General features: G+C 51.3%; 1 protein-coding gene across 2 annotated transcripts in view; it reads right to left on the reverse strand.

The window, feature by feature from the left end:
- Positions 1 to 831: 831 nt before the first annotated feature.
- LOC119953733 (Usher syndrome type-1G protein homolog) overlaps positions 832 to 23,765 on the reverse strand; it is a 57,630-nt gene continuing 34,696 nt past the window's right edge. Inside the window, exons 2-3 of one of the 2 annotated variants that reach the window (XR_005458087.1) lie at positions 20,447 to 21,831; positions 832 to 1,545 (exon numbers count right to left, since the gene is read on the reverse strand). Coding sequence is in view for 1 of the 2 variants with exons in the window: in XM_038778296.1 (XP_038634224.1) it covers positions 1,542 to 1,545; positions 20,590 to 21,831 (1,246 nt within the window). In the remaining variant the exon portion in view is untranslated. The remainder of the gene's footprint in view (positions 1,546 to 20,446; positions 21,832 to 23,765) is intronic. The other variant, XM_038778296.1, reaches the window with a different exon arrangement.

Raw genomic sequence — 23,765 nt, forward strand, 5'->3', positions numbered from 1 at the left:
ACATGGAAACAGGCCATCAGGCCCAACCAGGGTAACTGGAGTCAAACTCCCTCAGAATCAGGGAGAAATGGCAGCCACCTGGATTGCAGGCTTCTTGGGTGGGATTCTCCTGTCGTCGACTACAAAATCGGATGGAGAATATCTGTTTCCGATGAAATCGGGGGCGGCGCCATTTCGCGATGCTCCGCTCCCCCCAAAGCGGCGTGTTCGCCGCACGCCTGAGGCCCACCCCTGATGCTCCACCCCAACCGGCTGAGTTCCCACAGCGTGGGTCTCTCATGGTCTTACCTGTCTGGAACTCAGTCCGCCACAGTCAGGGGAGACCAATCCGCGGGCAAGGGGGACTTTGTCAGGGGCCAGGGCACTGTTGGGGGTTGGTCCAGGGCTTGCGAGCCAGCCAAAGGGGGGGGCACTATTTTGCAGGCCGGGTCCATGAGCGACTGGCGTCATGTTGCACGGTGTGGCCGCTGCTGTACGCATGCACGGCCACGGACCCAGCAGTTAGAATTAGAATTAGAACAGTACAGCACAGAACAGGCCCTTCGGCCCTCGATGTTGTGCCGAGCAATGATCACCCTACTCAAGCCCACGTATACCTATCCCAGTAACCCAACAACCCCCATTAACCTTATTTTTTACCACACTAAGGGCAATTTAGCCTGGCCAATCCACCTAACCCGCACATCTTTGGACTGTGGGAGGAAACCGGAGCACCCGGAGGAAACCCACGCACACACAGGGGGAGGATGTGCAGACTCCACACAGACAGTGACCCAGCCGGGAATCGAACCTGGGACCCTGGAGCTGTGAAGCATTTATGCTAACCACCATGCTACTGTGCTGCCCCAGTTCTCCGGGCTGTATCGGTAGCTAGAGCCGGGTGCTCTATGCTGCCTTCCTGCGAGGCTCCAGCCAAATGGAGGATCAGTGGCTTTTTGCACCAAATGTTTGGTCGTAAAGCCACCGTTCCCATTCCGGCACCAGGACATAGCCTCAAAATCAGAGAATCCAACCCCTTTTCTTCTCAGGCCGCATGGTCTAAGTGACTGCTTTGAAGCAAAAGAGAAGGTGGGTGTCTGGAATGTACAGGCTCGGAGGGAGGCAGGGTGTTCAGCTAGGTGGGAAAGGGTCAGACTGTTTGTGGTAGAGGTGTGGTGGGAGGGTTGGCGGGACATGGCTCAAGGAAGCATGACGTGCCAAAGAGAAGGAATGTGATGTGAATCAGGAATAAATCCTTGAGCTGCAGCCTTGGCAATCAGCTCCCCCCTCACAATGTGTAAGGAGAGCTTGTGGTGCAGCTGGTCTCTCATCCTGACCCTGCTCATTCTTCTCAGGCCGGGAAACTCCCAGATCACAGCTCACCAGGCTGGGCGTCACATTGACAAACCTCCTGCTGACACAGAAATCCCGATCTGCTTGATATCAATTACAGTCCAATGGATGAGGTCTGGACGAGGCGATGGTTTTCGAGTTCAGAGTGTGAAGGTTCGATTTTTCTGGCAATGTGTCTCAGGCAGTAAATAGGAGGCATCTCATGAATATTATCTACATGTGAGAAACAAAACAAAATGAATATATAAATTAGTGCCACTGGCCCACAAATAAAATCCCAGACCTCCCCCCAGCCTGAATGCAACACGGGAGGTTGGTCCCCCAGCTCCACTCGCCCACCCCGGCCCAATCGTGCAAACACAAGCACCTTGGCAGTACGAGGGTGGCACCCAGGTGGCACTGCTAAGGTGACAGGCTGGCACTGACAGGGTGCCCAGGTGACACCAGCAGTGCCAGGGCACCACCCTGCCCAAGGGCATGCAGCTGGGGCCCTCCGATCCCCTTGAAGACTCCACTAATGCCGTTCCGTCAGTGCTGAACGGCACTCGGCCGAGGTCTCCGTGACAAAGGGATTGAATCCCAAAGCCTCAGGTACGTCAGGAATCTGCACATTAGAGTGAGGATTACTGCCTCGCTCTAATTTGCTGAAACTTGATCCCTCCGGGATTCGGATAGGTGGGATTCTCCATGCAACATCTCGTGAGATTGCGTTGAACCTCACAAGGCGTTGTGAGCTGGGTGGATCCCGGTAGCCAGGTCTCCCGACATTCACCGGCCGTGCTGGACCGCAGCAAGATGTTTTTCCGGGTCAGCGTGGTGGAAGATCGCCATCCTGAGAGAGGCTCTCTCTCCGCAGATGCCAATTTTCTGATAGCTGGATTTGAATGCCTGTACCTGTACTTTTGATACTGTTTGAAACAGCACAACACCGTCCCTCACTTCTTTATGCACTTTATTCCTCTCTTCACTTCACAGGGACAGTAAGAAGTCTGACAACACTAGGTTAAAGTCCAACAGGTTTGTTTCAAACACTAGCTTTTGGAGCACTGCTCCTTCCTCAGGTGAATGGAGAGGTATGTTCCAGAAACATATATATAGACAAATGAAATATATATATAGACAAATTTAAAGATGTCAGACAATGCTTAGAATGCGAGCATTTGCAGGTAATTAAGTCTTTACAGATCCAGAGGGAGGGAAAATCACAGGGTAAAGAGGTGTGAATTGTCTCAAGCCAGGACAGTTGGTAGGATTTCGCAAGCCCAGGCCAGATGGTGGGGGGTGAATGTAATGCGACATGAATCCAAGGTCCCGGTTGAGGCCGCACTCATGTGTACGGAACTTGGCTATAAGTTTCTGCTCAGCGATTTTGCATTGTCGCGTGTCCTGAAGGCCGCCTTGGAGAATGCTTACCCGGAGATCAGAGGCTGAATGCGCTTGATTGCTGAGGTGTTCCCCAACTGGAAGGGAACATTCCTGCCTGGCGATTGTCATGCAATGTCCATTCATCCATTGTCGCAGCGTCTGCATGATCTCACCAATGTACCACATTTCGGGACATCCTTTCCTGCAGCGTATGAGGTAGACAACGTTGGCCGAGTCGCACGATGATGAACCGCGTACCTGGTGGGTGGTGTTCTCACGTGTAATGGTGGTGCCCATGTCGATAATCTGGCACGTCTTGCAGAGATTGCCATGGCAGGGTTGTGTGATGTCGTGGTCGCTGTTCTGAAGGCTGGGTAATTTGCTGCAAACAATGGTTTGTTTGAGGTTACGCGGCTGTTTGAAGGCAAGTCGTGGGGGTGTGGGGATGACCTTGGCAAGATGTTTAATTTCATCGATGAGTGTTGAAGGCTGCAAAGAATATGTCGTAGTTTCTTTGCTCCGGGGAAGTACTGGATGACGAAGGGTACTCTGTCGGTTGTGTCCCGTGTTTGTCTTCTGAGGAGGTCGGTGCGGTTTTTTGCTGTGGTGCGTTGGAACTGTCGATCGATGAGTCGAGCGCCATATCCCGTTTGCACGAGAGCATCTTTCAGCGTCTGTAGATGTCTGTTACGCTCCTCCTCCTATGAGCAGATCCTGCGTATATGGAGAGCTTGTCCATAGGGGATGGCTTCTTTAATGTATTTAGGGTGGAAGCTGGAGAAATGGAGCATCGTGAGGTTATCCGTGAGCTTGCGGAAAAGCGAATTGTTGAGGTGACTGTTCTTGATGGAGATGAGTGTGTCCAAGAGTGCAACTGATTTTGGAGAGTAGTCCATGGTGAGTCTGATGGTGGGATGGAACTTATTGATGTCATCGTGTAGTTGTTTCAGTGATTCTTCGCCCTGGGTCCAAAGGAAAACATTTTTATCAATGTATCTGGTGCATAACGTTGGTTGCAGGTCCTGTGTGGTGAGGAAGTCTTGTTCAAACTTGTGCATGAAGATGTTGGCATATTGAGGTGCGAATTTGGTCCCCATGGCTGTTCCGTGCGTCTAAATGAAGACCTTGTTGTCGAAGGTGAAGACGTTGTGATCTAGAATGAAGCGGATGAGTTGCAGAATTGCGTCTGGAGATTGGAAGTTGTCAGTGTTGAGGACTGAGGCTGTTGCAGCAATGCTGTCGTCATGGGGGATGCTGGTGTAGAGTGCCGAGACATCCACTGTGACGACGAATGTTCCTGGTTCAACTGGTCCATGGGTGCTGAGTTTCTGTAGGTAGTCCGTCGTGTTGCGACAGAAGCTGGGCGTTCCTTGTACGCATGGGTTTCAAGATGCCCTCGATGTGGCCAGAAAGGTTCTCGCACAGGGTCCCATTGCCTGACACGATAGGCCGGCCTGGTGCGTTGGCCTTGTGTATTTTGGGAGGCAGTAGAGATCTCCAACGCGGGGAGTACGTGGGATGAGAGCACGTAGGGTGCTCTAAAGGTCTGGATCCAAGGTCTTGGATCCCATGTACTCCACATGGAGTACCTTCACCAGCTTCCACCCTAAACAAGCAATTCCCTATGGACAAGCCCTCCATTCAGGATCTGCTCAGACGAGGAGGAGCATAACAGACATCTACAGACGCTGAAAGATGCCCTCCTATGAACGGGATATGGCGCTCGACTCATCGATTGACAGTTCCTACACGCCACAGAAAAAAAACGCACCTACCTCCTCAGAAGACAAACATGGAACACAACCAACAGAGTACCCTTCGTCATCCAGTACTTCCCCGGAGCGGAGAAACTACGACATATTCTTCACAGCCTTCAACACGTCATCAATGAAGACGAACATCTTGCCAAGGTCACCCCCACACCCCCGCTACTTGCCTTCAAACAACTGCGCAACCTCAAACAAACCATTGTTTGCAGCAAACTACCCAGCCTTCAGAACAGCAGCCACGATACCACACAACCCTGCCATGGCAATCTCTACAAGATGTGCCAGATTATCGACATGGGCACCACCATTACACGTGAGAACACCACCCACCAGGTACGCGGTACATACTCATGCGACTCGGCCAATGTTGTCTACCTCATACGCTGCACGAAGGAATGTCCCGAAGCGTGGTACATTAGCGAGACCATGCAGACGCTGCGACAATGGTTGAACGGACATTGCGCGACAATCGCCAGGCAGGAATGTTCCCATCCAGTCGGGGAACACTTCAGCAGTCAAGGGCATTCAGCCTCTGATTTCTGGGTAAGCGATCTCCAAGGCGGCCTTCAGGACGCGCGACACACAAAATCGCCAAGCAGAAACTTATAGCCAAGTTCCGCACACATGAGTGCGGCCTCAACAGGGATCTTGGATTCATGTCGCATTACATTCATCCCCCACCATCTGGCCTGGGCTTGCGAAATCCTACCTATTGTCCTGGCTTGAGACAATTCACACCTCTTTAACCTGGGGTTACCCCTTTCTATGGATCTGTAAAGACTTAATTACCTGCAAAGACTTGCATTCAAATCTATATATGTGTTTCTGGAACCTACCTTTTCATTCACCTGAGGAAGGAGCAGCGCTCCGAAAGCTAGTGACTCGAAACAAATCTGTTGGACTTTAACCTGGTGTTGTAAGATTTCTTACTGTACTCACTCCAGTCCAACGTCGGCATCGCCACATCACTTCACAGGGAGGCCACACACCATGCTGGGCTCACAATGACAGTCACAGCCTGTCTGTCCCCCGAATGTGGAATCTTCAAAAACAGTGGCATTATTTTCTTAAGATAAATGCAAATCACTGCGGATGCTGAAACGTGAAACAAAAGCAGAAAATACTGGACAATCTCAGCAGGTAATAATAAAACTAATAATCACTTTTTGTCACAAGTAGGCTTCAATGAAGTTACTGTGAAAAGCCCCTAGTCGCCACATTCCGGCGCCTGTTCAGGGAGGCTGGTACGGGTATTGAACCTGCGCTGCTGGCTGTGTTCTGCATTACAATCCAGCGATTTGCCCACTGTGCTAAACCTGTGGCAGCCTCTGTGGAGAGAAAAGAGAGCTAACGTTTCAAGTCTGGCTAACTCTTCATCAGAGCTGGAGAGAACTTATTGAGCTTCTTGTCCATTAGTACCATGGTTTAGCTCAGTCAGCTAAACAGCTGGTTTGTGATGCAGGTTCAATTCCCATACCTACTGATGTTATTCATGATGTTATTCTCCACCTTGCCCCCTCGCCTGAGGTGTGGTGATCTTCAGCTCCAGTCAGCTCTCCCCCTCAAAGGGAAAGTAGCCTACGGTTATCTGGGACTATGGCGACTTTATCTTACCTTACCTAGTGCCATGGTCTGGCTGCACTCCTCCTTCAGGGTATCATCACTCCCAACATTCTTCAATGCTGAATACCAGTTTCAGAGTAACATACCACACCACACTCTGCCCTTCCCCATCCTGAATCATAAGAACATAAGAACTAGGAGCAGGAGTAGGCCATCAGGCCCCTCGAGCCTGCTCCTCCATTCAATGAGATCATGGCTGATCTTTTGTGGACTCAGCTCCACTTTCCGGCCTGAACACCATAACCCTTAATCCCTTTATTCTTCAAAAAAATATCTATCTCTATCTTAAAACATTGAATGAAGGAGCCTCATCTGCTTCACTGAGCAAGGAATTCCATAGATCCGCAACCCTTTAGGTGAAGAAGTTCCTCCTAAACTCAGTCCTAAATCTACTTCCCCTTATTTTGAGGCTATGCCCCCTAGTTCTGCTGTCACCCGCTAGTGGAAACAACCTGCCCGCATCTATCATATCTATTCCCTTCATAATTTTAAATGTTTCTATAAGATCCCCCCTCATCCTTCTAAATTCCAACGAGTACAGTCCCAGTCTACTCAACCTCTCCTCATAATCCAACCCCTTCAGCTCTGGGATTAACCTAGTGAATCTCATCTGCACACCCTCCAGTGCCAGTACGTCCTTTCTACGGTAAGGAGACCAAAACTGAACACAATACTCCAGGTGTGGCCTCACAAACACCTTATACAATTGCAGCATAATCTCCCTAGTCTTAAACTCCATCCCTCTAGCAATGAAGGACAAAATTCCATTTGCCTTCTTAATCACCTGTTGCACCTGTAAACCAACTTTTTGCGACTCATGCACTAGCACACCCAGGTCTCTTTGCACAGCGGCATGCTTTAATATTTTATCATTTAAATAATAATCCCTTTTGCTGTTATTCCTACCAAAATGGATAACCTCACATTTGTCAACATTGTATTCCATCTATCAGACCTTAGCCCATTCACTTAACCTATCCAAATCCCTCTGCAGACTTCCAGTATCCTCTGCACTTTTCGCTTTACCACTCATCTTAGTGTTGTCTTGGACACATTGCCCTTGGTCCCCAACTCCAGTCATCTATGTAAATTGTGAACAATTGTGGGCCCAACACTGATCCCTGAGGGACACCACTAGCTACTGATTGCCAACCAGAGAAACACCCATTAATCCCCATTTTCTATTAATTAACCAATCCTCTATCCATGCTACTAGAACATAGAACATAGAACATAGAACGATACAGTGCAGTACAGGCCCTTCGGCCCTCGATGTTGCACCGACATGGAAAAAAACTAAAGGCCATCTAACCTACACTATGCCCTTATCATCCATATGCTTATCCAATAAATTTTTAAATGCCCTCAATGTTGGCGAGTTCACTACTGTTGCAGGTAGGGCATTCCACGGCCTCACCACTCTTTGCGTAAAAAACCCACCTCTGACCTCTGTCCTATATCTATTACCCCTCAATTTAAGGCTATATCCCCTCGTGCTAGCCACCTCCATCCGCGGGAGAAGGCTCTTGCTGTCCACCCTATCTAACCCTCTGATCATTTTGTATGCCTCTACTTTACCCTCAATGCTATGCATCTTTATCTTATGCAGCAACCTTTTGTGTGGCACCTTGTCAAAGGCTTTCTGGCTTCCTGCCTTTCTTACTCTTCCCGATGGCCACCCATCTGTTATCCTGAACTCTTCCTGCACTAAAACGTATGACCCAGGAAACTCTCATCCTCCCTAATGCTAGTTTGTGGATGCTACCAAGGTGGGCAAGAAGGTAAGTTGTGGGGAGGACTTAGAGAGGCTGCAAAGAGATACAGACAGGTGAAGTAATTGGAAAACAGGATGGCAGATTGGGTATAATGTCGGAAAGCGTGAAGTTATTCATTTTGGTCGTAAGAATTAAAAAGCAGACTATTTTGTGAAAGGTAAGAAACTTGTAAAGGTTGATGTTCAGAGATTTGGGTGTGAGCACATTAGCACCAAAAACAGAAACTGCTGGACAATCTCAGCAGGTCTGACAGCCTCTGTGGAGAGAGAACGGGGCTGACGTTTCGAGTCTGGGTGACTTGAGTCAAAGCTCTGATGCAGAGTTACCCAGACTGGGAACTTTAGCTCCTTCTCTCTCCACAGAGGCTGTCAGACCTGCTGACATTGTCCAGCATTTTCAGTTTTTGTTTCAGATTCCAGCATCCCCAATAATTTGCTTTTATTTCACAGACGATTAGCATGCAGATACAGGAAGCAATTAGGAAGGTGAATGTAATTCTATGTTCGATGAATACAGAAGTCTCACTCCAGTTGAACAGGATTTTGGTGAGACAGCAGCTGAAACACTGTAGAGTTTTGGTCTCCACATTTAAGAAATGATTTACTCGCATTGGAGACGGTGCAGTAAAGGTTTGTTAAATTGGTCCCTGGGATGAGGGGCTTGTCCTATGAGGTGAGGCTGAGTAAATTGGCTTTATATTGTCTGGAGTTTAGAACAATGTAACCTCCAAGATTCTGAGAGATTGTTTCCACTGGTCGGGGAATCTAAAACTCAGGGACACAGTCTCAGGATAAGTCGTCGATTATTTCGCATTAGGTGAGGAGGAATTGTTTCACTCAAAGGGTTGTGAATCCTTGGAATTATCCACCCCAGAGCAGTGGGCGGCTGGGAAGCTTGGTGGCACAATGGTTAGCCATCTCTGCCTCACAGCGCTAGAGACCCGGTTTCATTTTGATCGTGGGTGACTGTCTGTGTGGAGTTGGCACATTCTCCCCGTGCCTGTGTGTGATTCCTCCGGGTGCTCCTATTTCCTCCCACAGGCCAAAGATGGCTAGGTAAATTGGCCATGTTAATAATTAGTGTCTAAAGATGTGCAGGTTAGGCTTTGGGGAAAGGGCAGGGAGTGGGCCTAGGTGAGGTGCTCTTTCAGAGGGCTGGTGCAGACTTAGTGAGCCGTAGCGTCCCCTTCTGCACTGGAGAAATTCTATTATTCTACGCTTGTGGATGTTCCATTGTTGAATATATTTCAGGCTGGGATTGACATAGTCTCTCGAGGAATTAAGGGAGGTGGGTGGGAAAATACAGTTGAAGCCGAAGATCAGCCAGGATCGTATTGAATGGTGGAGCAGGCTCAATGGGCCAAATGGTCTACTCCTGATCCTATTTGTGTCTTGTGTTCCACAGTGACTCCAACCCCAGCAGCTGGGGAAACCTCCAACACATGTGGTCCCCCAGACACATGTGTGATGTCTGTATGAATTTCAGATATATTGTATAATATGTATTTGGCACAGTTCTGATTTTAAAAATCTTGGTTTGCAAGCCAGCTAGGCTTTTTGGAGACAGAATGCAATTAAAGCATCATAAAAGTTTGAGCAAATGGACTTTTGTTTATATTAAGTTGGTTCCCTGGGGAGTGTATAATGGACATGGGGCTCGATTCAGTGGCCGAGTTGTGCCCAGATCCGTGCCGAGACGATCCGGGGGAAGGATCAAGGGAGACCCAAATCGGGGTCCGTGCAGGTGCTTGGACCATCACGAGTCACCCGACTCACTACGCCCGGCACGATCTGGATCCAGATCTGCATATTTCAATGAGCCATTCGGCTCATTTCAATATCTGGACGCTGTGTGTGGGGGGTGCAGACAGTGTCTGTGTCTGGGGGAAGCAGACAGTGTCTGTGTCTGGGGGGAGCAGACAGTGTCTGTGTCTGGGGGAGCAGACAGTGTCTGTGTGTGGGGGGAGCAGACAGTGTCTGTCTGGGGGGAGCAGACAGTGTCTGTGTCTGGGGGAGCAGACAGTGTCTGTGTCTGGGGGGTGCAGACAGTGTCTGTGTCTGGGGGAAGCAGACAGTGTCTGTATCTGGGGGAAGCAGACAGTGTCTATGTGGGGGGAGCAGACAGTGTCTGTCTGAGGGAGCAGACAGTGTCTATGTGAGGGGTGCAGACAGTGTCTATGTAGGGGGAGCAGACAGTGTCTGTCTGGGGGGTGCAGACAGTGTCTGTGTCTGGGGGGTGCAGACAGTGTCTGTCTGGGGGGAGCAGACAGTGTCTGTGTGGAGGTGTAGACAGTGTCTATGTGGGGGGTGCAGACAGTGTCTGTGTCTGGTGGAAGTAGACAGTGTCTGTCTGGGGGGTGCAGACAGTGTCTGTGTCTGGGGGGAGCAGACAGTGTCTGTGTCTGGGGGGAGCAGACAGTGTCTGTCTGGGGGGAGCAGACAGTATCTGTGTCTGGTGGAAGCAGACAGTGTCTGTCTGGGGGGAGCAGACAGTGTCTGTGTCTGGGGGGTGCAGACAGTGTCTGTGTCTGGTGGAAACAGACAGTGTCTGTGTCTCGGGGGTGCAGACAGTGTCTGTGTCTGGGGGGAGCAGACAGTGTCTGTGTCTCGGGGGAGCAGACAGTGTCTGTGTCTGGGGGGTGCAGACAGTGTCTGTGTCTGGTGGAAGCAGACAGTGTCTGTGTCTCGGGGGTGCAGACAGTGTCTGTGTCTGGGGGGAGCAGACAGTGTCTGTGTCTCGGGGGAGCAGACAGTGTCTGTCTGGGGGGTGCAGACAGTGTCTGTGTCTGGGGGAGCAGACAGTGTCTGTGTCTCGGGGGAGCAGACAGTGTCTGTGTCTGGTGGAAGCAGACAGTGTCTGTGTCTGGGGGAGCAGACAGTGTCTGTGTCTGGGGGAGCAGACAGTGTCTGTGTCTGGGGAAGCAGACAGTGTCTGTGTCTGGGGGAGCAGACAGTGTCTGTGTCTGGGGGAGCAGACAGTGTCTGTGTCTGGGGGGAGCAGACAGTGTCTGTGTCTGGGGGGAGCAGACAGTGTCTGTGTGGGGGGAGCAGACCAGGGCCGGGATTCTCCCCTACCCGGCAGGGTGGGGGCTCCCGGCGTAGGGGAGTGGCACCAACCACTCCGGTGTCGAGCCTCCCCAAAGGTGTGGAATTCTCCGCACCTTTGGGGGCTAGGCCCGCGCCAGAGCGGTTGGCGCCACGCCGACTGGCGCCAAAACCGGCACCAGCGGCCTTTGACGCCCGGCGCCGGGGCTGGCCGAAAGGCCTTCGCCGATTCGCGCATGCTCCGGTGATGACGTCACCACCGGCGCATGCGCGCTGGGGGATTCTCTTCCGCCTCCGCCATGGTGTAGGTCGTGGCGGCGGCGGAAGAGAAAGAGTGCCCCCATGCCACTGGCCCGCCTGCCAATCGGTGGGCCCCGATCGCGGGCCTGGCCACCGTGGGGACACTCCCCGGGGTCCGATCCCCCCCACGTCCCCCCCAGGTCCCCGGGGGCCCGCTCGCGCCGCCGATCCTGCCGCCACCAGAGGTGGTTCAAACCTCGGTGGTGGGAGAGGCCTCCCAGCGGCGGGACTTCGGCCCATCGCGGGCCGGAGAATCGCCGCAGGGGGCTCGCCGCTCAACGTGGCGCGATTCCCGCCCCCGTCAATTCCCGGGTGGCAGAGAATTTCTGCCACGGCGGGGGCAGGATTTTTGGCGGTCCCGGGCGATTCTCCGACCCTGCGTGGGGTCGGAGAATTTCACCCATTGTCTGTGTGGGACGGCAGCAGTCTCTGTGTGTGAGGGGAACAGACAGTGTCTGTGTGTGAGGAGAGCAGACAGTGTCTGTGTGGGACGGCAGCAGTCTCTGTGTGTGAGGGGAACAGACAGTGTCTGTGTGTGAGGAGAGCAGACAGTGTCTGTGTGGGACGGCAGCAGTCTCTGTGTGTGAGGAGAGCAGACAGTGTCTGTGTGGGAGGGGAACAGACAGTGTCTGTGTGGGAAGGGAACAGACAGTGTCTGTGTGGGACGGCAGCAGTATCTGTGTGTGAGGAGAACAGACAGTGTCTGTGTGGGGGGAGCAGACAGTGTTTGTGTGTGAGGGGAGCAGACAGTGTCTCTGTCTGGGGGAGCGGACAGTGTTTGTGTGTGAGGAGAGCAGACAGTGTCTGTGTGGGACGGGAGCAGACAGTGTCTGTGTGTGAGGAGGGCAGACAGTGTCTGTGTGGGACGGGAGCAGACAGTGTCTGTGTGGGGGGAGCGGACAGTGTTTGTGTGTGAGGGGAGCAGACAGTGTCTCTGTCTGGGGGAGCGGACAGTGCCTGTGAGGGGAGCAGACAGTGTCTCTGTCTGGGGGAGCGGACAGTGCCTGTGGGGGGAGCAGACAGTGTCTGTGTGTGAGGAGAGCAGACAGTGTCTGTGTGGGACGGGAGCAGACAGTGTCTGTGTGTGAGGAGAGCAGACAGTGTCTGTGTGGGATGGGAGCAGACAGTGTCTGTGTGTGAGGAGGGCAGACAGTGTCTGTGTGGGACGGGAGCAGACAGTGTCTGTGTGTGAGGAGGGCAGACAGTGTCTGTGTGGGACGGGAGCACACAGTGTCTGTGTGGGACGGGAGCAGACAGTGTCTGTGTGTGAGGAGGGCAGAGAGTGTCTGTGTGGGACGGGAGCAGACAGTGTCTGTGTGGGACGGGAGCAGTGTCTGTGTGGGACGGGAGCAGTGTCTGTGTGGGACGGGAGCAGACAGTGTCTGTGTGGGACGGCAGCAGTATCTGTTGAGAGATGGGAGCAGTGTTTGTGTGGGAGAGGAACAGACAGTGTCTGTAGGGGGAGTAGTCAGTGTCTGTGTGGGAGGGAACAGACAGTGTCTGTAGGGGGAGTAGACAGTGTCTGTGTCTGGGGGGAGCAGACAGCGTCTGTGTGGCGGGAGGAGCAGACAGTGTCTGTGAGGCAGGGCTCCAGTGCTGAGTGTGCTGGGGTAGCAAGGCCACTCAAGGGGGAGGGTTGGGGTTGTGGGCTTGAACAAATCGGCCAGGTATTTGAGCCTTGAGCATTCTACCATAGCTGGGACCATCCAGCATCAGCTCCATTGCCACGCTGGGAGTCTGGCTTCTGAAATAATTATTGCCACTCCAACCACTAATTAGTCAATGTGCCACTGATTGTTCCTGAGCTTTTAATCCCTTCCCACCCCTTGACCGGTGCTGACTGTTAAATATAGGATTCCAGAATAATTGGGAGACTTGGTAAGTGATAGGATATCCTTGTGTGAGGTGGATATGGAACACCAATGAGAGATGTGCTCAGAACCGCTCACATTGCAGTTATTCAGAATTTGAGGATTAAGCCTGATGACATGATAGAGGTCTATCGGATTATGAGGGGCATGGATAGAGTGGATGGGCAGGCATTCTTTCCCAGGGTGGATGGGTCAGTTAAGTTTAAGGTCCGTGGGGCAAAGTTTAGAGGAGATGTGTGACGCAGGTATTTTGCACAGAGGATGGTGAGTGCCTGGAGAGCGTTGCAAGGGGAGGTTGTGGAAGCAGATTCATTAACGGCGTTCAAAAGGCATCTTGACAAATACATGGATAGGATGGGTATAGAGGGATACGGCACAAGGAAGTGCCACGGTTGGTATCATGACCGGTACAGGCTTGGAGGGCCGAAGGGCCTGTTCCTGTGCTGTATTGTTCTTTGTTCTAACCCTCATGATCCAAGCTAATGGCACAGTCTTGGAGTGCAAATGCAGATATTATCTGTGTCTGAGCCGGGAGCACAGGATGCAGTCGAGTTGCCAAAGCTCTCACCACTCAGCCATATGGTGTGGGATGGAGATATAGTCAGACATCAACTGAACTCTGGCCATCCAATTGGCGGCCTCTCTGGCCTATGGGAAGGAGCCCTGAGATACAACCAGAGCTGGAGACTTAATCAAGAGAGTTCCCTACCATAGAACCACAGAATCCCTACAATGCAGAACAAGGCCATTCGGCACCGACACTCTCAAAGAGCACCCGACCTTGGCCCATCCCCCCAGCCAATCCCTTTATCCCCACCTAACCTTTTGGACACTAAGGAACAATTTTATCATGGCCAATCCACCTAACCTGCCCACCCTTGGACTGTGAGAGGAAACTGGAGCATCCGGAGGAAACCCAAGCATACATGGGGAGAACGTGCAGACTCCGCACAGACACCCAAGGCCAGAATTGAACCCAGGTCCCTGGCACTTTCAGACAGCCTCTAGGAGACAAGTGCGACCCCTCACATCTCCTCTTTAATACAGACGCAGCTGGCTCTGCAAAGGGAGGAGCACAACGCTCAACATGAAGGGGCAGTAGGGCCTCCTCCATCAATTTCTACAGCAATGGCTCTTCCAGGGCTCCACAGGAAACCTGTGTGGGATCTCTCAAGCCAACTCCCACAAATGTGACCAGCTAAGGCACAGAACCTTGTCAATTTCCAGCAAGGTCAGAGGAGAGTGCTGGGATTAGCTGAGATTTACAGCTTTGAACAGCTGCAGGGTGCCGTCGACTGCATTCACGTGGCTCTAAACTCTCCATGGAAACAAACCGTTCAGTATGTGGAATGCGGACTTCCATTCGCTCAATATTCAGCTGCTCATAAAAAAACAGATCATGCAGGTCTGAGGATGATACCCAGGGAGTGTCCATGATTCATACATCCTCAGCAGTTCCCAAATCACGGACATCTTCCTTGATCCTCAGAGGCTGCAGGCACCTCAGGGACCTCAGGGACAAGGGCTACCTACAGAGGAGGTGGCTGATGATGTCCTTGCGGTTGCCTCAGACACCTGCTGAGAGAAAAGGAGGACAACCTGGATTCTGGTGCAGCACACCATTGGCATCCTGAAAATGAGGATCCAGTGCCTTGTCAGATCTGATGGAGCAATGCAGTACATGCAGCAGAGGGTGTCATGCATCACTGTGGAGTGTTGCATACTAGACAACTGGGTGATGCAAAGAATGAATGTCCAGGATGAAGAGGATATGGGGGAGCTGCACCTCTCTTCCAGTGAGAGGGGAGGAGGGTGATGAGGCCCTGGAAGCCGAGGATGCAGGCGATTACGGCACTGCTTTGGCCAGACATGTCAGGCTGGCTCGTGAGGCACTAACAGCTGGAATAATGCATGATGAGGATGGCAAGACTGACTGAGGCCACTCCTGACAGCACAAGAGAGCATCTGTGGAGTTGTGAATGGTGCTGAATATAGAACATAGAACAGTACAGCACAGAACAGGCCCTTCGGCCCTCGATGTTGCGCAAGTATCAGCGAACATCCCGACATCTGATCTTATATTGGAAGGAAGGTTCTTGAAGAAGCAACTAAAGATGGTTGGGTCTTGGACACTACCCTGAGGAACTCTTACAATGATGTCCCAGGACTGAGATGATTGAAGTCCAACAACCACAACCATCTTCCTTTGTGTCAGGTATGTCTCCAACCAGCGGAGAGTTTCCCCCCTGATTCTCATTGCCTACAGTTTAGCTGGGGCTCCTCGATGCCATACTCGGTTAAATGCTGCCTTGATTTCAAGGACAGTTACTCTCTCCTCACCTCTGGAACTCAGCTCTTTTGTCCATGTTTGAACCAAGGCTGTAGTGAGGTCAGGAGCTGAGTGACCCTGGTGAACCCAATCTGAGCGTCCGTGAGCAGATTATTGCCACTTGATAGCACTGTTGATGACCCCTTCCATCAATGCTAATGATTGAAAGTAGACTGATGGGGTGGTAATTGGCCTGTTGGATTTGTCCTGCTTTTTGTGTACAGGACGTACTTGGGCAATTTTCCACATTGCCGGGTAGATGTCAGTGTTGTAGCTGTACTGGAACAGCTCGAAATGAAATGAAATGAAAATCACTTATTGTTGCGAGTAGGCTTCAATGAAGTTACTGTGAAAAGCCCCTAGTCGCCACATTCCGGCGCCTATTCAGGGAGGCTGGTCCGGGAATTGAACCGTGCTGCTGGCCTGCCTTGGTCTGCTTTTTAAAAGCCAACGATTTAGCCCAGTGTGCTAAACCCTTGGCTAGGGGCACGGCAAATTCTGGAGCACAAGTCTTCAGTACTATTGCTGGAATATTGTCAGGACCTTTGAGTATACAGTGCCTTCAGCTGTTTCTTGATATCATGGGGAGTGAATCGTATTGGCTGGAGGCTGGCATTTGTGTTGCTGGGGACCTCTGGAGGAAACCGAGCTGGATCATCCACTCGGCTGAGGTCTGGATGAAGATTGTTGAAAATTCTTCAGCCTTGTATTTTGCACTGATGTGCTGGGCTCCTCCATCATTGAGGATGGGGATATTTGTGGAGCTTCCTCCTGCAGTGAGTTGTTTAATTGTTCACCACCATTCACGGCTGGATGTGGCAGGAGTACAAAGCTTAGATCTGATTTGTTGGTTTTGGGATCGCTTAGCTCTGTCTGCCACTTACTGCTTATGCTGTTTGGCACGCAATTTGTCCTGTGTTGTAGCTTCAACAGGCTGACACCTGATTTTTCGGTATACCTGATGTTGCTCCTGGCATCTCTCCTGCACTCTTCATTGAACCAGGGTTGATCCACTGGATTGGGGGTAATGGTAGAGTGGGGGATATGCTGGGCCATGATGCTGCAGATAGTGGTTGAGTACAGATCTGCTGCTTTTGATGGCCCACAATGCCTCATGGATGCCTAGTCTTGAATTGCTAGATGAGTTTGAAGCCTATCCCATTTGACACAATGGTAGTGCCACAGAACACAATGGAGGGCATCCTGAATGCGGAGATGGGACTTGTCTCCACAAGGACTGTGCAGTGGTCACTCCTTCCGAGACTGCTATGGACAGATGCATATGCGGCAGGCAGGTTGATGAGGACGAGGTCAAGTACGTTTTCCCTCTTATTGGTTCCTTTACCACCTGCTGCAGTCCCAGTATAGCAGTTATGTCCTTTAGGACACGGCCAGCTCAGTCAGTAGTGGTGCGACCAAGCCACTCTTGGTGATGGACATTGAAGTCTCTTCACAGAATATATTCTGCACCCTTGCCATCCTCAATGCTTCATCCAAGTGATGTTCAACATGGAGGAGTACTGATTCACCAGTTGATGGTGGCCGGTACATGGTAACCAGCAGGAGGTTTCCTTGCCCATGTTTAACCTGAAGCCATGAGGTTTCATGGGGTCCAGAGTTGATGTTGAGGACTCCCGGGGCAGCTCCCTTCCTGACTGTATACCACTGTGCAGCCGTCTCTGCTGGGTCTGGCCTGCCGGTGGGACAGGACATAGCCAGGAATGGTGATAGTGGTGTCTGGGACATTGTCTGTAAGGTATCATTCCGTGAGTATGACAATGTTAGGCTGTTGCTTGACTAGTCTATGAGACAGTTCTCCCAACTTTGGCACAAGCTCCCAGATGTTAGGAAGACTTTGCAGGGCCGACAGGGCTGGGTTTGCCATTGCTGCTTCCAGTACCTAGGTCGATGCCGGGTGGTCCATCCGGTTACTTTCCTTTTTATTGACTTTGTAATGGTTTAACTGAGTGACTGCTCGGCCATTTCAGAGGACATTTAAGAGTGAACCACATTGCTGAGGATGTGGAGTCACATGTCGGCCAGTCCAGGTAAGGATGGCAGATTTTCTTCCCTAAAGGTTTCCCAGCTGGCTTTTTAACAATAATATACATTGATTTTGTGGTCATCATGAGACTTTTAATTCCTTGGGACGAATTCTTCTTCCGGCCAGCCCCATTTTCCAGTGAGGCACTCCCCCACTGGCAGCGGGATTCTCCTTCCCGCCAGCCCCATTTTCCAGTGTGGCACGCCCCCACTGGCAGTGGGATTCCCCGTCCCGCCAGCCCCATTTTCCAGTGAGGCACGCCCCCTGGCAGCGGGATTCCCCATCCCGCCAGCCCCATTTTCCAGTGCGGCACGCCCCCTGGCAGCGGGATTCCCCGTCCCGCCAGCCCCATTTTCCAGTGCGGCATGCCCCCGGCAGCGGGATTCCCTGTCCCGCCAGCCCCATTTTCCAGTGCGGCATGCCCCCGGCAGCGGGATTTCCCATCCCGTCAGCCCCATTTTCCAGTGCGGCACGCCCCAGCTGGCAGCGGGATTCCCTGTTCCCGCAGGTGGCCAATGGCCATTGTGGCCATTGTCAGGAAATCTGCGCGCGTGGGTATGCTGCTGGTTAAGTGGAGGATCCCACCGAGGGAGTATCTCGCTGCACATATTTATTGGATTAAATTTCCGTCATCTTTTTTTATATAATATTAATTGTCACAATTAATTAATTAATTAATTGTGTGCAGTTCTAGTCGCCTCATTTTAGGAAGGATGTGGAAGCTTTGGAAAAGGTGCAAAGGTGATTTACCAGGATGTTGCCTGGAATGGAGAGTAGGTCTTACGAGGAAAGGTTGAGGGTGCTCAGCCGTTTCTCATTAGAACGGAGAAGGATGAGGGGCGACTTGATAGAGGTTTATAAGATGATCAGGGGAATAGATAAAAGTGGACAGTCAGAGACTTTTTCCCCGGGTGGGACAAACCATTACAAGGGGACATAAATTTAAGGTGAATAGTGGAAGATATAGGGGGGATGTCAGAGGTAGGTTCTTTACCCAGAGAGTAGTGGCATGGAATTCACTGCCTGTGGAAGTAGTTGAGTCGGAAACATTAGGGACCTTCAAGCGGCTATTGGATAGGTACATGGATTATGGTAGAATAATGGAGTGTCGATTAATTTGTTCTTAAGGGCAGCACGGTAGCATTGTGGATAGCACAATTGCTTCACAGCTCCAGGGTCCCAGGTTCGATTCCCGGCTGGGTCACTGCCTGTGCGGAGTCTGCACATCCTCCCCGTGTGTGCGTGGATTTCCTCCGGGTGCTCCGGTTTCCTCCCACAGTCCAAAGATGTGCAGGTTAGGTGGATTAATCTAGGACAAAGGTTCGGCACAACATCGTGGGCCGAAGGGCCTGTTCTGTGCTGTATTTTTCTATGTTCTATATTCTATCAAGCAGGCTTACATTAATACTGCAATGAAGTTACTGTGAAAAGCCCATAGTCGCCACACTCCGGTGCCTGTTCGGGCACACAGAGGGAGAATTCAGAATGTCCAAATTACCCTGGATCTCTGGATCACCAGTCCAGTGACAATACCACTACAGTGTTGCCTCCTGAATATGGGGGGCAGTATGTTTCCTCCCTTTGGAAGCCATGTCACTTTCCAGCATCTTTTGGTCAGTTAGAGTGCTGGCTCTGTGGAGGGGGCCCTTTAAATAAGGCACCCAGATTACTGAAGGCCTGAGGTCACAGCGGGACGGGTGAATCAGAGGTCAACCCGCTAGTGCTTCAAAATGAAACCCATGCCTCTCAATTGTTTCCACAAAGTAGTGCATATTACGATGGAAATAAGCTGCCATTGCCTTTAGCGGGTCAAACACCGATTTCCCCGGCCACTTTTATGCCTAGTCAATTTCAAGGAAAACCCCACGGAGTCATTATGGCATAGAGCGGAGAAATGGGTCCATGGCACAAACAAGAATCACACCGAGGCCATCGAACTGACTAAATATGTGCAGTTAAAAACCCAAGAACACAAGAGAAGGTTTCCACAGGCCGATTGAGTCAGCAGTATGTTTGGCAGTGTGTGCAGCAGGCTGAACTGGTGCTAACACACACCGTCCATTTTAAGTGACTCGATCATGAACAGAAAGAGGAATCTGGCTGAGTTTTCTGCACTCAAGGAAGACAAGGCGGATTAAAGAATTTCAATTGTAACCACAGCGGAATCAGTTAACCCAGCACACGTTCGGGAGCAAGTAGGGACATTTTCTGATCTTTGTGGTTGATTCTGGCCTTGGGTGATTGTATGAAATTTGCACATTCTCCCTGTATCTGCATGAGTTTCTCTGGGTGCTCTGGTTTCCTTCTACAGTCCAAAGGTGTGCAGCTTAGGTGGATTGGCCATGCTGAATTTCCCCTTAGTGTCCAAAGATGGGCAGGTTAAGTGGGACCATGGGGATAGGTGGGGAGTGGGCCTTGGTAGGGTGTCTTTCAGAGAGTCAATGCAGACTCGATTGGCTGAATGGCCTTCTTCTGCACTGTAGGGTTCTGTGGGCAGCCCGGTAGCACAAGTGGAGAGCACTGTGGCTTCACAGCGCCAGGGTCCCAGGTTCAATTCCTTGCTGGGTCACTGTCTGTGTGGAGTCTGCACGTTCTCCCCATGTCTGCGTGGGTTTCCTCCAGGTGCTCCGGTTTCCTCCCACAGTCCAAAGACGTGCAGGTTAGGTGGATTGGCCATGATAAATTGCCCTTAGTGACCAAAAATGGTTAGGAGGGGTTACGGGGATAGGGTGGAAGTGAGGGCTTAGGTGGGTCGGTGTGGACTCAATGGGCCGAATGGCCTCCTTCTGCACTGTATGTTCTATGTTCTATAACATTACAAAGGTCTTTTGGAGGAACTACATGATCCACCGCAATATTGGGGAGAAAGGGAATTTGCCAGCGAGCAGGTTGATTGGTGAAACCTGCAGTTATGCCCCTTACCTCATTATCACAGCTCTCCCAGTTACTTACAAAGATGATACTGAAGGGTGCAAATATGAATGTCCTGCTTACCTGACATAACTTTAATCGCTTATCGTATCATCCTTGCTTGTTGCAAAATCTCTCAGTTTACAGATGGATTGTTTGACCTCGATAAAGAGCTGCTCTCTGTCTCTGCGAAAACCAGTAAAACTGCCCCTTCCACTGGCACTTACAGACTCGTGTCATCCAGTTTCTCCGGCTCCTCGAGAACCTGCTGCCTCCTCTGAATCCCCTCCAGGATTTTCTTCCTGGGTCCCAGTGGCATGCTTATGCTTCTGAGATCCTCATCTGAGCAAAGCATCAGGGCTTCAAGGTCAATCTTCTCCTTCTTAAAGATTGGCACAAACTCAAACAAGCTCAAAGAGGCCAGGAAGGTTTCCAGGGGGCTGGTCTCAGGCTCGAGGTCATCATCTAAGCCCAACTCCACGTCCCCCCAGGGCAGCTCAGCATCATCCCTCTCCTGTAAACTGCGCGCACTACCGATGCTGTCATCCACACTGGTGGAGCGCTGAAGTCGGCTCCTCAGCTTGACCCCTGTGTTCTTGACCTCACCATTCCCCATCGCTTCTCCGCCGTTGTGTCCGATCCCAAAGAGACCCCCACTCACATAATTCCTGCGGAAGACCATGGTCCCCAGGCCAGGCCGATTGAAGAGTGACTCGTGCCCTGAGTCGGTACTGATCTCTGAATTGGCTGTGTCCATGTGTAAACCTGGCTCACTGATGGCGTGTGACATTGTGTCCTCGTCAGTAGCAAACATGTCCCGGATATTACGTCTCATCCTGTCCCTGGGGCTGGCGTGGGTCCCCTGTTTGACAAACATCACTTCGTTGCTAAGTTGCAGTCCAGATAGGGAGCGGACACTCTTCCGCCCGTCCTCATATATCTTGAAAGTTCCCTCCGTTTGTTTCTTCTTTTCCAGCTTCTTCTGAATCTTGGTCTTGCCCTTGGTGGTTGCGTTGAGAGTGGCCTGTGAATAAGGCACTGAGGCCATGATGGACATGCGTTGCAGCTGGCGGCTCAGAGTACTGCTCGAGTAGCTGGAGAAACTCATGGTATCAGCGGTGTCCATCATCTCCTTTTTGTATCTCTTCTCCATTCTCTCGTGGTGCCTCTTCTGCAGCTTTGCACACTCTTTGATACGCTTCTCAGCCTCTCTGAAGGCCCTCTGCTTCAGCTTGCTGACCAGCTTGGGATTCAGTGTGGTCTGCTTTGCAGCAATGGAGTCCAGATAGCGGATACACTCCATGTGATTCTTCATGGCGGCCATGTCCAGTGGAGTGTGATAGTCATTGTCCAGGCACCAGATGTTTGCCCCAAACGATACCAGAAAGGAAAGGAGGTTGAGGTGTCCATTCGCAGCTGCCAAGTGAAGAGGAGCATTTCCCCAAATGTCACATTTATCAGGGTCGCCGCTGAAAAGACAGAAGGTCAAAAAATCAACAACTGGCATTCAATCTCAATCAAAATACTGCCCCTCACCAACACACTGCCCCTCACGAACACACTGCCCCTCACGAACACACTGCCCCTCACCAACACACTGCCCCTCACCAACACACTGCCCCTCACCAACACACTGCCCCTCACCAACACACTGCCCCTCACGAACACACTGCCCCTCACCAACACACTGCCCCTCACCAACACACTGCCCCTCACCAACACACTGCCCCTCACCAACACACTGCCCCTCACCAACACACTGCACCCCAATCAATGCATTGTATTCACAAGAGCCACGTGTGGATATGTCTCAACCGCGCTCGCTCGCCCAGTCAGAGGGGGGGAGGCGCTGACTGGACTCATGAGGGAAATGGGACGAGTGGACACGTGGAGGTTCTTGTACCCGAGGGAGCAGGAGTATTCGTTTTTCTCATCGGTTCTTGTGTTTTAATCGAGGATAGACTTTTTTGCAGTAGGGAAGACGCTGTTGGCTGGGGTTAAGGGACTCAGAGTATTTCGGCGATCGCAATTCCGGACCATACACCGCATTGGGTGGACATGGTCCTGGAAAAGGGAATAGCGACTTCTGGTGGCAGCCATGGAGTAAACGGTCGCACATTCAGCAGCTCTCGCCCTTTGTGGCTTTTCTAATGGTTTTTAAGCTGGATTTATCATAGAATTTACAGTGCAGAAGGAGGCCATTTGGCCCATCGAGTCTGCACCGGCTCTTGGAAAGAGCACCCTACCCAAGGTCAACACCTCCCCCATCCCAATAACCCAGTAACCCCACCCAACACTAAAGGCAATGTTGGACACTAAGGGCAATTTATCATGGCCAATCCACCTAACCTGCACATCTTTGGACTGTGGGAGGAAACCGGAGTACCCGGAGGAAACCCACGCACACATGGGGAGGATGTGCAGACTCGACACAGACAGTGACCCAAGCCGGAATCGAACCTGGGACCCTGGAGCTGTGAAGCCATTGTGCTATCCACAATGCTACCGTACTGCCCTTGAATGTAGATGCCAAATTATTAGCAAAGATCCTGGCCACTGGAATAGAGGATTGTGTCCCAGAGATAATTGGGAAGGATCAGACGTGATTTGTAAAGGGCAGCCACCTGACATCCAACATTAGACGGCTTCTTAATGTAATTATGATGCCAGCGGAGGGACGCGGAGAAGACTTTCGACCAGGTGGAGTGAAGTATCTATGGGATATTTTAGGCAGGTTTGGGTTTGGGCAGGGATGTTTGGAGTGGGTTCGGTTGTTGTACTGGGTCCCGATGGCAAACGTAAGAATTAACCTATTCGGTCGGAATAAAGAAACAAAGAAAAATTACAGCACAGGACAGGCCCTTCGGCCCGCCAAGCCTGCGCCGATCCAGATCCTCTATCTAAAACTGTCGCCTATTTTCTAAGGATCTGTATCCCTCTGCTCCCTGCCCATTCATGCATCTGTCTAGATACATCTTAAATGACGATATCGTGCCCGCCTCTACCACCTCCGCTGGCAATGCGTTCCAGGCACCCACCACCCTCTGCGTAAAGAACTTTCCATGCATATCTCCCTTAAACTTTTCCCCTCTCAACTTGAACTCGTGACCTCTGGTAATTGAGTCCCCCACTCTGGGAAAAAGCTTCTTGCTATCCACAATGAGGTCCCCCCTCAACCTCTGTATTTCTAATGAAAATAATCCTAATCTACTCAACCTCTCTTCATAGCTAGCACCCTCCATACCAGGCAACATCCTGGATGACCTCCTCTGCACCTTCTCCAAAGCATCCACGTCCTTTTGGTAATGTGGCGACCAGAACTGTACGCAGTATTTCAAATGTGGCCGAACCAAAGTCTTATACAACTGTAACATGATCTGCCAACTCTTGTACTCAATACCCC

This window comes from Scyliorhinus canicula, chromosome 18 (assembly GCF_902713615.1).
Source record: "Scyliorhinus canicula chromosome 18, sScyCan1.1, whole genome shotgun sequence".
Classification (NCBI taxonomy): Eukaryota; Metazoa; Chordata; class Chondrichthyes; order Carcharhiniformes; family Scyliorhinidae; genus Scyliorhinus; species Scyliorhinus canicula.